We start from the raw sequence: 12,705 nt of genomic DNA, 5'->3' as shown, positions 1-12,705 counted from the left end.
AAAACTTTAACCACAGAGTGAATATTTGTGGACGTCGCCGTCGCTGATGCAGACGACGACGGAATGTAGGATCGGTATGTCTCGCTTTTTCGACTAAAGTCGAAGGCTCAACAAAAATCCATCAAAGGATGATGGAAATTAGGAACATTATTTCCATCAGCATTCTTTAGCTGGAAAATTTGATAGCATCTTTAACCCCTGACAGAAAATTGGATGGCATATTTACCCTCTGATGGAAAATTGGATGGTATTTTACCCCCTGATGGAATATATGATGGCATCTTATAGGATGGAAATGAAGGAAGTTTGATGGAAAGTGGACTTAAACATTTCCTTTGATGGAAAGTGGGATGGAATTTGGACTTAAAAATATTTTTTTGATGGAAAGTGTGATTGTATTGATGGAAAAAAAAACGTTAGAAAATTGCGTCTGAAAATTTCACATCCCTTACAGAAGTAAAAAGTTAAATTCTCTATTATATTGGAGCAAACAAATTGGTTTACAAGAAGTACTTTGCAAGAAAGTTGCACGTTGTTGCAGCTACCTGTAACATTCTCTCAATGTTATACTGCAATAACATTTGTATGTGAGAAAAACGCAGTAATTTTGCTGCATTATATATGTTGCAAGAAAGAGTTTGTTTGATAGAAAGTTGCAACAAACAATTTCCTAAACTCAGTACAATAAAATTATGATATCTTGTAACAGGAAAGGATTCAAGTATACCTTGGTTTGTATTTCAACCACTGGATACTTATTAAATGTGACATATTAATTTTTGTTATTGTCACTATTTATATATGACTGTTATGTAACCAATACTTTTATTTTTACATTTTCCATCAAATGATGTATACACATTTATTTGCATGCCTTTTTCCATCAACTAGAAATATGAGCTGGTGATAGAAACAGGTGTCAGGTGCCAATCTGTTTTCCTTTAAGCTGGCGTCACACCTTTCACGATTTTTACTGTCGTCCTTGGCAGGACCATTCCTGATTAAAATTTGTCAAAAGTCTGATCAAGATCCTGTGAAATGTGGATAAAAAATCAAACTTTAATTAAAATTTGTAGACAAATAATTTAATCACGACGACAATCAGATATTGTTCAGGAAGCGTCAATATTCAACCGTTTCCAAGCAAATTTATCCCGATAATCCCTTTCTCAATCCGCTTCTAATCCAATTTGTATCTTTCGCAAGGTAAAATTTGGCCGAGTCTGTCACGACTGCATCCCGATTCTACCGAATATAGTCCGACAGAGATCAGACAGTGAACCGACGCTGACTGAAGTTATCAGTTCGAAAGCTGTCGGCTTACTCGGGATGATCAAGTACTGTCGGAACGTAATCCTATCATGGTCCGCTCTGTCACATTGCAATCACATAGGAATCTGTTACGATTTTTTTTTTTTTTTTTTTATTATTATTTATAACTTCCAATTTACAACATAATATACACAAATACAATAGCAATATATAGTATATAAATCTATAGATTTTATCTAATCAATACATCTTTCTATTAGGAAGCAATTTTTTTTTTTAATATACAAATATAAGATAAAGAGAAAAGCAGTTTGAACACCGGAGAGAGAGAGATAGAAAGAGAAAGAGAGTGAGAGAGAATAGTGTGGTGAGTTTTCAATATAATTCATCTAGAAATTGAATTCTATTTTAGTATAGTAAATACAGCATTTCAATTTATAACAAGTATAATATTAAATGTAAAGTATATACATTTTTGTACTTAACTAAGTAAAATATCAAAAGCATTCCATTCTCTGAGAAACTGATGCTCACATTGTTTTTCATAGCAATATTTTTGTCCATTGCATACACATATTTCATCTTTTCTTTTACTGAGTTTATTGTCAGTTTTTTTTTTAAAACATCTGGAATTATAAATATATTGCTTTATGGTAAGAAAAAGAGTATTTTCTGCATTGCCTTTTGATATTTTTGCAGTGTTACCAAACAAAAAAACTTCTTTTGTAAAAAGTACACTAATTCCATTGGTTAGAAACCAATTTTCAATCTGTTCTAATAATAATTGTGTATGTTTACATTCCCAAAATAAATGTTCTAATTTTCAATTTCTCTATTACAAAATTAGTCCAGGACCCAACCTTTGTCTTCTTACATCTAGCCTTTCAATTATTCATTTAGTAAACATCTAACACACTGTCTACTCTTGAATACTTATCGATGCAAGATTTTATTTAAGGCCGTATGACACAATTGCAAATCATCCAATATTGTTGCCCAACAAGGTGGCCTTGAATTAACCATTGCTGCCCCATCAACGATAAATGCACCAGAATTTGGATCTGTAAATTACAAAATGTTTCAAATTTATCCATTTGCACCGATTTAATACCACTGTTTAAATTGACATCCGAGGACAAAAACGGAGGAGCAGTTTGTATTTATGGATTAAGAAATATTCCAAATCAATTTGTCCACTGTGACAAGAAATTAAAGTCTAAAAAAGATATCTAAGGTTCTCTAGCTTTGATTTTTACAAACACGTTTACAGTTTTATTTTACCGACATAAAAGGAAGTTGTTCTTTTTGATCTGGTTATAAGAAACCGATTCTCCTTCGTTTTGCATTTGCTTCAAACGATCTTCAAATTATTTGCCTTTGATCTTTTTAAAGAAATCCTTTTGTGTTCATTAAGTCGTTCATCTATTATAGAATGCCTCAAACCACAAGATCTTGCAAATTCATCTGATAGTCTATTTTCAAAATCAATTGCCACCTGTGGGTGATGTAAGAGAAGGGAAGCCATATCTCGGAGAAGGTCGGTAGCGATCGAGAATATGTTGCACGATGAAGACATAAAAACGGTATCATGCTTTATATGGACTGTTTGTACAAAATCTGACTCATGAAATGAGCATACTACCAAATTCACAAGAAGTTCTTATTTAATAATTGAACGCCAGGAATTGAACTGTGGTAGAGATGAATATATTTTCTTACACCAGTCTATCATATCATTGAACGTCACATCGTCATGACATGATTATAATTTCTGTGTTTAGCTTTCTTTAGCCGATATATACCATTCAAGCTAAAACACATAGAGTTATCTGATGCACGTGTCTGTAGTCCTAGGTACATTTGAACATACATACAAGCATATGCCGTTCTAGGTGTTGCAAATAATGGTTTTAGTGAGGACATATGTCCATCTACTTTCACGTAATATATCACCCAGAATTTTATAACAAGTCATTTCAATGAGAAATCCACCTCACATGACGATAAACTTATCTTCTCTGTGCAAATCAGGCAATTCCCACTGAATATCCATTACCAAAAGTGGCTGATCTGCCGTACCGGATACGTTGCTATTGATGTTTTTCTCATATTAACCACATTTTCCGTCTTATCCATCAAATACCTGATTATTGCAACTGAATGGGCTTGTTTTTAAACAGTGGCATCATAGATTTTACACTTATATGCTTTTTAAAGTAATGAGATGAACTACGATTTATAACAGTTTGCCCTGGTAGTGCATACAAATCACTCATTATGTCTATGAATAGTCTGCGCATGCGCAAAATTGTTAAAGCATGTGTGTCATAACCTTGAAAAATGTTGTCAAACCAAATCATAATATCATTGAAAATCCTAAATCACTTATTTTATAGTAAACAGTTAAAATATTTTTTAATGAATTTTGTTACATTTTCGGGCATGCGCAAACCCTGTATATGTCAAATACTCATGTCTAGTGAATTATTAACATGTAAGGAAGGTAGCTACCAAACCTGACAGCTGTTTTTCACTAAAAGAAGGTAAACGAAAAGTTTTCCAGAAAAAATCAGTATTTTCAAACTGAAAAAACAGCCATTTTAGAAAACGGCGGTGGCCATCTTGAAAAAATGATTTTTTTTAATGGCCAGCAGTTGTTTCTTTAAAAGCATATAATAATGATGATTTGTGTTAATTTTCATGCTTGTATCATCATTTGCACAATTCCCTCGATTTTGTCTGCTAATATCTTCCACTATAAGAAGTTGCCATGCTTTCAGAACATGTTGCCAAAATTTATTTTTGATATGTTGTTGTAATTTTTGGATATAAACACTTCCACAACCATAAAATTTTTCAAGTTCTACATGAACATTTGACAAAAAAACATTCTGCCATTTGTTGTCTGTTTTAAATAATCTCTTTATCCATGTACACTTCAGTGCTAAAATAAATGCACTAAGATTTATCATTTTGAGTCTACCATCTTCAATATCATTTTGTAAAACTTCTCTCTTAATTCTATCAATTGGTGAACTCCATATAAAATTGTACATAAGCTGAATAACATTTTTTTTTAAATATCATCACTTGGATTTGGTAAGGATATAAACAAATGATTTAAAATAGGCAATATCAATGTCTTTACTACAGTAATTCTACAAATAACAGTAAGATTTCGTTTTGACCATTGTCCAATTACACATTTAATTTGTACAATTTTTTCATCATAATTAATTCTTACAATTCTATCAAGATTAACATCAAAGCTTATACCTAATACCTTAAAACATGTTTCTTCCCATGTAAGGTTTCTATTTTGGCACAATACCTCATTACTTTACTTTTTATTTCCTATCCAAATAACTTGTGTTTTAGAAAAACTAACATTTAAACCAGATATATTTCCAAACCAATCTAATTCATTTAATGCTTCATTCAAAGATTCTTTTTTACCATCTAAATAAGAGATGGCCCTAGCACGTCATCAGCAAACTGTGAAAGTTTGTGCTCAACTTGCGTAATTGTAATACCATTTATTTTAACATCATTTCGTATTTTTAGTGCTAATATCTCAGCACAGAGAATAAAAATATAAGGCAACAAGGGATCACCTTGTCTACAGCCTCGTTCTATAGAAAAAAAATTCTGATAGATGTCCTCCCTGGTTTACAGCTGATTTAATATTGTTATAAAAAAAAACTTTAACCCAATTAATTATTGATTCTCCAAAATTGAACAACTTCAAGACACTGGTTAAAAATTCCCAAGAAATCGAATCAAATGCCTTTTCGAAATCTATGAGCAGCAAAAGTTCTAGAATATCTTTTTCCTCAGTAAATTGCATAATATCATAAATTAAACGAAGATTTTCTCCAATATATCTCCCACTAATGAATCCAGTTTGATCGAAATCTATCAGTTTATCTTAAACTGTTTTAAAGCGTTTTGCTATAACTCCAGAGCCAATTTTATATACTGTGTTTAATAAAGATATAGGTCGCCAATTTTTTAAGAAATGTCTAGGCTTATTTCCCTTCGGCAGGCATGTAATGATTCCTTGTTTTTGAGTAACAGATAGTTCACCAATCTCAGTACTGTAGTTCAAGGAGCTTACAACAAATTTTCAAATCTTTCCAAAAAAATTTAAAGAACTCTGTGGAGAAACCATCAGATCCTGGTGTTTTATTATTTTTCATATTTTTCAATCTCAAACCAGCTTCTTCAATTGTTATTTCACCTTCAAGATTTGTTTTCTCATCATCAGTTAGTTTTTTTAATTTTATATCTTTCAATCCCTCTTTAAGTTTACTGAATTTATCTCCATTTGAATTGTCTTTATTCTTGTACAAATTTTCATAAAAAGATTTTACTTCTTTTAAAATATCTTTTTGTTTTGAAATTACAAGTTACCAGTACGTTGGAATGTCCTGCGAGTCAGGCTTTTAAGTCCAGTTTTTGTGATTACATGGAGGAATATAAACCCTTTATGTCTGATGGGTTTATTTCTATTGTTGATGATACCACTCTTCAGCCTATTAAGATTTTACGGGACACTGGAGCTTCTCAGTCTTTATTGTTAGAAGGTGTGTTGCCTTTGTCCGAGAAGACTTCTGTTGGTGCCTCCGTTTTGTTACAAGGTGTAGAGTTAGGTTGTATAGATGTTCCTCTCCATCGTATTTATCTGAAGTCAGATTTGATAACTGGACCAGTTATTGTGGGTGTTCGTTTTAATCTCCCCGTTGAGGGTGTTACATTATTGCTAGGAAATGATCTAGCTAGGAACAAAGTGGTTGCTGAACCAATTGTTACCAGTGAACCAGTGGTGGATGTTAAATCACCTGAAGATGATGCTGAATTGTATCCAGCTTGTGTTGTAACTAGGGCAATGGCTAGAAAACAACAAGATGAGGATTTGCAAGAGAACCAGTTTGATTACATGGACCTTTCTGACACTTTCCTAGCCGACATTGAAGGTCCTGGTAGCTCAGAAAAGGCCATAATAAGACCACCTAATGTTAATAAGAATGTAATTATGCCATGGCCAGACGTAAACAGCCATTCATTAAACAGAAAGAACCTTTTGGAAGAACAAAATAAAGACCCTGAGGTTCTTCAGCTCAACCAGCGGGCTCAACCACAGGAGGAAGCAGACAAAGTGGTCGAATGCTATTACCATCAGGACGGCATTTTAATGAGGAAGTGGAGGCCTTCTGATGCTACCCCAGAAGAGGAATTGAGAGTGGTATACCAAGTGGTGGTGCCTAAAGTTTATAGGCAAGAAATTATTGGTCTTGCCCATGACACCCCCTTGGCTGGACACTTAGGTATAAGAAAGACTTGCCTTAAGATCTTGCAGCATTTCTACTGGCCAAGACTTAGAAATGATGTTGCAGAATACTGCAAATCCTGCCATATATGCCAGGTTGTTGGTAAGCCTAACCAGAAAATACCACCAGCACCACTTCTGCCTATTCCAGCCTTTGACGAACCTTTCAGCAGAGTTCTAATTGACTGCGTTGGACCTTTACCAAAGACCAAAACTGGAAATGCGTATTTATTGACAATCATGTGTACATCCACTCGCTTTCCTGAGGCTATTCCGCTAAGAAATATCAAGACACCTACTATTGTCAAAGCACTTATCAAATTTTTCACATTAGTAGGACTTCCTAAGTCTATACAGTCCGACCAGGGATCAAATTTCATGTCAGGTTTATTTCAGCAAGTCGTGTACCAGCTAGGAATTGCTCAGTATAGATCAAGTGCATACCATCCAGAATCTCAAGGTGCCTTAGAACGTTTTCATCAAACATTGAAGAACATGATTAGAACTTTTTGTCTTCAATTTGACAGAGACTGGGATGATGGAGTTCACTTTCTACTTTTTGCAGTCCGAGAGGCTGTTCAAGAATCCCTTGGATTTAGTCCCTTTGAGTTGGTATTTGGCCATACTGTAAGAAGACCGTTAAAATTGATTAAGGAAAAGTGGCTTACTGAACATACTGACTTGAATCTTTTAGACTATGTATCTAGATTTAAAGAAAAATTGTATACTGCTTGTCAAATTGCTCAGAAAAACTTAAAAAATGTACAGAACAAGATGAAAATATGGTATGATAAAGATGCCAGGGACAGAGTTTTTGAGCCTGGTGATAGGGTACTTGTATTTTTGCCAGTCCCTGGACATCCTTTACAGGCTAAATATTGTGGTCCTTATACATGTTATACAATAGAGAGTAAAATCAATGATTTGAATTATATTGTAAAAACTCCAGGTCGGCGTAAACAAAACAGAGTGTGTCATATTAATATGTTAAAACCATATTTTGAGCGTACTAATGAATGTGATAGTAAACCAGTTCCCACTTTAGGCATGGTTAAATTTGAGAACAATCATGACAAACCAGATGTAATTGAACCACCTTTTAGTTCTAAAACTTTGGAAGAGACAGTTAGATTGAAAAATTCAGAAATTTTGTCAAATTTAGACTCAAAACTTGCACATCTGTCTTTTGATCGTAGAGAAGAAATAAAAACTTTGGTATTTTCTTTTAAAAATCTTTTTCCAGATGTGCCAAACAAAACCACTGCTGTTTGTCATGATGTTGATGTAGGAGATGCTTCTCCAATTAAGCAACATCCTTACCGGCTCAATCCACTCAAACTTGAAGCTATGAGAAAAGAAATTAAATATATGCTTGACAATGATATTATTGAGCCGAGTAACAGTGAATGGAGCTCTCCTTGTCTCCTTGTACCAAAACCAGATAAAACCTTTCGCTTCGTGACTGATTTCAGAAAAGTAAATTCAGTCTCAAAATCTGATTCCTATCCGATTCCAAAGATAGACGATTGTATTGACAACATTGGTCAAGCAACATTTGTGAGCAAATTTGATTTGTTGAAAGGTTATTGGCAAGTTCCATTGACACAGAGAGCTCGTGAAATATCAGCTTTTGTTACACCAGATGGCTTATTTCAATATACTGTAATGCCATTTGGCATGAAAAGTGCACCAGCTACATTTCAAAGAATGATCAATAATGTTATAAAAGATTTGAACTGTTGTTATGCTTATATTGATGATCTAATTATATGTAGTGATAGCTGGGAACAGCATTTAACACATTTGTATGATACTTTTGATAGATTGTCACAATCAAATTTGACTGTTAATCTTGGTAAAAGTGAATTTTGTCAGGCCACTGTGGATTATTTAGGGCATACAGTTGGCCAAGGTCAAGTGAAACCTATTATGGCTAAAGTGGAAGCCATTTCCAAATTTCCTCCTCCTACAAATAGAAAACAACTTATGAGATATTTAGGCATGATTGGATTTTACAGAAAATTTTGTTCAAATTTTGCTACTGTGGTTCAACCATTGACTCATCTTTTACGAAAAGATTCTAAATTTATCTGGAGTGAAAATTGTGAAAACGCTTTTGAAAATAGCAAATCACTTTTAATTAATAGTCCAGTTCTGATTACTCCAGACTTTGAAAAACAATTTAAACTTGCCATTGATGCAAGCGATGTAGGAATTGGAGCTGTTTTATATCAAGAGACAGATGATAATGTTGAGAAACCTATATCATATTTTTCTAAGAAATTAGATAAACATCAGAAAAATTATTCAACTATTGAAAAAGAGTGTTTTGCAATGTTGTCAGCACTTCAACATTTTGATGTATATTTGAATCCCACTGTATATCCTATTCTTGTTTGTACTGATCATAATCCTCTCACCTTCATACATAAAATGAGAAACAAGAATCAGAGGTTGACTAGGTGGAGTTTATTGTTACAGGAATATGATGTAATTGTAAAACATATTAAGGGTAAAGATAATGTAATAGCAGATGCTTTATCTAGAGCTTATTAAAACACTTTGTATATACTATATATTTTTGTTCATTTTATTCATGATAAGTTTTTGTTACACTAAAACTTCTTTTAAGGGGGGAGGTGTTATGATATTGTAATTATTGTATTTATTTATGTTGGCCTGATTTGTATTGTGTGGCCTGATTTGTATTGTGTGGCCTGATAGTTGTTTACAGAATAATTTTAGAATTGTGCAGTTTAGAAATCTCTGGAACAATTACAGAATGATTGGAACTTTTCAGAATGATCCTAATAAAAGATGCATTATATAAACTTCTACATTTTACTAGAAACTTCTGTTGTAACTTTCTAGGATGTTCCATTATAGACTGTTCTAGAATCTTCCATGACAAATATATATATATATACAGACACTAAAGTTAAACTCACTCTAGGACTCTCGCCTGGACTTGGACTTAGACATCGATAGACATTTATATTCATAACATTTGGATTGACACTTTTATTCTACAAACAACATCATACTGGATTGTGACCGTAATATTCAGATTGGATTCCGAAAGATATCCGGATACAGATAAAGATAAAAGATTGGACTCATATTTAGACAGTTAAGTTGACAGTAATATTTGTGTAATACTTCTTGTAAACTTTTGTATAATAAATCTTGTTAATTTTTATAACTGATTTGTGTCTTTTGTTGGCTACAATTTAAAGGCGATTTCTGGCCGTAACAATGCAATCATGTTTGCTAAATAAACACTCTACATGGTCTTGTCATTAACTCTTAAAGAAATGAAAAGAGTGATTATTGTTATAAAAACATATCTGTGTTCTAATCTGAATAATTACTTGTTAATTAGTTTTGTACATTTGTACATATATAAATTATTTCAAAGTTATTTTTATTACATGTACATGTAATCCTTAAATTCTTTATACTAGTTATATATAGTTGATTTTTTTTATCAGAGTTGTTAGAATAATTCTTTCTCAAATGTATACACTTGTACTTTTGTACATGTATGTATCATAAGACTCTCAAACAAGTCAACTTATTTATAAATAAAAATAGGTTTACATATATCTTAAATGTAGAGAGTCTTATAACAACTGAATTGCTGATATATCTTAAATGTATTGCATTTGTGTTTGATTACTGAATCCTCTTTAAAATTCAGTCCAGTATCTTATATTACCCAGTATTGTCCAGTATTACCCAGTAAAACCCAGTAAAACCCGGGTTTTCCCAGTATTTCCCACTGGGCTGGGCAATACTCATAAAACCCGGGTTTTTGCCAACCCTGACAAAAGTTGCAGGCTCGACAAAAATGAATAAGTAACAACATGTGCATCATTTGAGAGTTAGGAAGTGCTTTATGTTAATGAAATATATCAAATGCATGCCAATTTGATAAAATTCTTTATTCTGCAGTCGTCAATATACGCATGTGCAAAAATAATTATTGGGTTTAGAGCATGGGTTTTATAATAAAGGGATAGGAGCGCATCATATTAGAATTACATACAAAGTTCTGACTCTGTCAATACATTGTACATAAAAAATTATATGTTTTTTTTAAGTATCCTGAAGGGGGCTTGTGGGTATAAATCAATTTTTTTTTAAATATAGGATTTCGTTATATTTTTCTATAAATGAACTTTACCATATTATACTTAATAGAAAAATAAAATAAAAATATGGGGTCACTGTTCATTTAAGCTCACAATCTGCCTTCCAAAGAGAAGCATACATTTTTGTGAAGGTACTTTTTTCTGATGAACTTAATAGGAGAAATAAAAGTAATATTGAACAAAAAAAAATTACAGAAATCTCTCAAATTTTACAATAGTTTAGTTTAAGAACAGCTTGTTTGAAAAAAATAATAAAAAACGTAGGTCACCAATAAGTAAAAAAAAATATTTCAATTTTAGTGCCAAAAGTGACATTTTTGCACCAAAGGGAGATAATTTGGAGGTTTTTCAATGATATACATTTCAAAAGTTATCTGAGGTCATTACAAATTGATTTTATTTGAAGATTTTTGTACCATATGATTAACTAACAACTAATAAAGTAATAAATAAAATTTGTAATGAAAAAAAAAATTCTGAAATTTTTGTACCCACGAGCCTCATTTAAAATCTAAAATATGCTTTTTTTTTTATTTCTATACGAGCTGTAGTACTGATTTTTTTATACTGACAGTAAGTGTAAATATTAAGTCTGAAGAACTAAAAAGATATACTGTTAATATTTTTGAAGTATCAGTGAATATAAGACATCCAACACCAAATGCAAATCAACATACCTCATACTTCTAGTTGCTTCCCCTTCTAAGGCAGGTGTTCCTGCTCTTGAATTACCTCCCTTGAGAGTAGTGATTGAAGACCGTCTAGACTGAACAGTTTCCTGTACAGATAAAACAGACCCCCTCATCCCCTTAGCAATATCTGATGTAATGTCTATACTTATATCTGGTGGTTGACCATCCTTAATGGGATATTCAGTACTTATTATAGGCACTTTTCTTTCCATGCTTTCTATGGGCTTTTTTTCATAATAATCATCAGTTGTATCATCTCCATGCCCACATGATGGAATTATTTTGTTTTTACCATGGAAACAACAACACACTATTGCTTTATTTGGATTTTCTAATCCATTATTTGGTACTAATTCAGATCTCTCAGTTATACAAGATTTTTGGTCTGCCTGAGATGTATCAAAAGCATTTTTCTTTTGTAAATTAGGTAATGGTCTTACTGACCCCTGTCTGCTTGAGATGGTTTCATTGGATTTCACAGAGTCCCCTGAAGGTTTCCGAAGTCTTTTGTTTTTTCCAGATTCTCGCTTTGGTAATGGCTTCTGTAAATAAGAGTTACTTGAAAGATTTAATTCATTGTTCTCCTCAATATCCAACAAATGGTCTTCCCTCTCTTCTTTCAAAGATTTAAGATTGAAACTTTCTTCTAAGCTTTCACTTAGTCTTTTTTTCTTCTTACTGCCTCCTTTTGCCTCCCTGACTGACCCAATTGAACCTCTACTATCTGGCCTACCACTGATTTGTAAACTTGACATACTCTGTGTGATATACCCATAATCTTCAGATAGATTTCCATAGTCTTGTGAAGAAGCAAACCCAAGTGGAGTTGAAGCATTTGATCTGTAAATAATATGTATTAAGGATTAAATGAGTAGTTGTAGATACAAAATGGCCACAAGTGAAGTTTTTTTGGTAAATTTTACTAATTTCTATTATTCACAATATATAGTTACAATTTACATTTAAATGTTATATATAAAGTTTGTTGTGGACTATTTTGGTTGGTGAATACCCCTGAATTTCTCAAGAATAAGGAGAGATATAAAAATCATGTGAACACATTTAGTCTTTGATGCATGATTGTTTTTATTAGTTGTTCGTGGCTTTGAACTAGCTGTCAGTAACTGTGAGTACTATCAGATCAGTACGTAATGTCTTTATGTTGTTAGGATATATATACAAGTTCCTGGTCACGTACACTCTGTGTAGTATTTCTATTATAATGTATCCATCTGATGAGTTAAGCATTTTTCAAATG

At 32.6% G+C, this 12,705-nt stretch overlaps 1 protein-coding gene across 2 annotated transcripts in view; it reads right to left on the bottom strand.

Annotated features, from left to right (window-relative positions):
- Positions 1-12,705, bottom strand: part of LOC143079298 (uncharacterized protein C12orf56-like) — a 153,943-nt gene that overhangs the window by 100,806 nt on the left and 40,432 nt on the right. The window contains exon 3 of one of the 2 annotated variants that reach the window (XM_076254560.1): positions 11,433-12,287. In XM_076254560.1, the coding sequence (XP_076110675.1) occupies positions 11,433-12,287 (855 nt within the window). The remainder of the gene's footprint in view (positions 1-11,432; positions 12,288-12,705) is intronic. The other variant, XM_076254569.1, reaches the window with a different exon arrangement.

Source organism: Mytilus galloprovincialis, chromosome 1 (assembly GCF_965363235.1).
Source record: "Mytilus galloprovincialis chromosome 1, xbMytGall1.hap1.1, whole genome shotgun sequence".
Lineage (NCBI taxonomy): Eukaryota > Metazoa > Mollusca > Bivalvia > Mytilida > Mytilidae > Mytilus > Mytilus galloprovincialis.
Note: the sequence above shows the minus strand (reverse complement) of the source record. Positions and strands in the feature narration are given on the sequence as shown.